We start from the raw sequence: 1,901 nt of genomic DNA on the forward strand, positions 1-1,901 counted from the left end.
TATTTAGGCTTGTATGTATGCCCTTTGCCTCCTACTTCTTTCCTCTATTTCTTTACGCTTTCCTCCTGTCCCAATACCATGTTCAGCCTTCATTCTGGCTTCGGTAGTTCCTCGCGGTTGCCTTGACCTTGGTCACTCCCTACCAGTCCTCCCGTCCCCTCCCTACAACAAATGGTTCAAAACCAATGGCTCACAGTCTTAAAGACAATGTCTGTGAGTCTGTACGGCATGAAAGCTCTGCCTATAATTCCTGGAAATGGCTAATTTCATACAACATTTAGCAGTGAAATTTGAAAGGGGGAATAAAATTAAAATGGACTAAATCTTCTCTTTAATAACTATCATATAAACTACCTTAGAACTCTGCCAAAAATGCCACATGAATCTAGATATGAACACAATTTCATTATTTTCTATAATAAACTAATTGTGTGTGTGTGTATGTGTGTGTGAGTGTGTGTGTGTGCTTAGTGTATAGTGGATACTTGCCAGATGGTTTAATTTTAACAAATATAATCTGCACGCAACTTCATTATTTTCTATAATAAACAAGAGTTTGGTGTGTGTGTGTGTGTGTGTGTTTAGTTTATAATGAATACTTGCCAGAGGCAACTGGCTTAATTTTAATAAACATAATCTGGAGCCAAATGTCATTAGCATTCAATAGCTACACAATGACAGCCATAAATTACAGCACCTTATCTAGTATAGTTTTATTACTAAATGGAGAAAAAAAAACTGATTCATTGAATACAAATTGGTACAACCGAACATCATGAAAATCTCAAATGTTAGCAGGAATCAGACTACCAACAAGCAAGTTTATAAATGAGGAAACTGAGGGTGAATACCAAGTTCAATCTAGAAGGAGATGAGAGTTGGGTTCAAAATCTAGGGCTACTCAGAGGCCCAGGCTTCACCTCCACACTGCACTACACTAACTACCCTGTACCCCGAAACTTTCACCAATTCTGCACATTTTCTAAGAAAACAAAAATTTAGCTACACCGCCTCCAATTCTTTTGCGCCTTATTCAATACTGTCTTTCACTTTTTTAATGTCAACATTGTACTATTCTATCTGCAGGTTCAACTTCATATGGCTTGTAGGTCTTCACTAATCCTAAAGTTTGTATCCTCAGTCTGGTATTATTGTATCCACAACTGAGAATATTTTAACTTTTGGAACACTGCAGAATATGGCCTCCAGCATACCCTTCAGGTCTGGAAATTTTCAGCCAAACAATAGATAGGGAATTAAATGAAACATTTGAAAAGTATGAAGAGCTTAGAATAATTGACCACTTGAGATCAAAAGGGCAGCATTACTGAGCAAAACATTACCGAGGGGCCATCTTTTGAAGGGTTAGGAAAGAAGGAATAGTCTCAGGAAACATGGGGAGGAAGAGAGATAAGTAATGTTACAGTGGAGGTTCCAATCTATGATATAAAGCAAAATGTGTTGGAGCTATTGAATGGAAAACTGATCTGCTCTGTAATATTTCACCCAATTTACAATAAAAGGTCAGAGTATGTAAATAAGAGAATATTTAACTTCACCATTGCCCTCATCACTTACCTGGGAAATCCTGGTTGATCTCATCCATTTCCAACACAATATCATATGGCACCCCAGCTTCAGCCAGCAGCACATTCAGCTGACCAGGCATCCTGCCTGCGACTGGGTGAATTCCAAACCTAGACATCAAACAAATGAACAGCTGGCCTCACTCCATGGACCAAAATGTGCAGAAACCCACCATCCCTTCCCAATCTGCACACGTCATTCTTGGCACTGCTATTTCTCCTGGTACTATCTGATCTCTACAGGCAGAAATAGAACTAGCCCAGATACAGCCAATCTACTAAAGTTGAAAATTCCATCTCTCAGTGTACACAAAC

General features: G+C 38.8%; 1 protein-coding gene across 2 annotated transcripts in view; it reads right to left on the reverse strand.

Moving 5' to 3' along the window:
• NNT (nicotinamide nucleotide transhydrogenase) overlaps nucleotides 1–1,901 on the reverse strand; it is a 110,821-nt gene that overhangs the window by 9,125 nt on the left and 99,795 nt on the right. For both annotated transcript variants that reach the window (XM_030888865.2, XM_045285358.1), the window contains one exon: nucleotides 1,579–1,697. In XM_030888865.2, coding sequence (XP_030744725.1) covers nucleotides 1,579–1,697 — 119 coding nt within the window. The remainder of the gene's footprint in view (nucleotides 1–1,578; nucleotides 1,698–1,901) is intronic.

Source organism: Echinops telfairi, unplaced genomic scaffold (genome assembly GCF_000313985.2).
Source record: "Echinops telfairi isolate 266 unplaced genomic scaffold, ASM31398v2 ScPeMD7_7469;HRSCAF=8507_1, whole genome shotgun sequence".
NCBI lineage: Eukaryota > Metazoa > Chordata > Mammalia > Afrosoricida > Tenrecidae > Echinops > Echinops telfairi.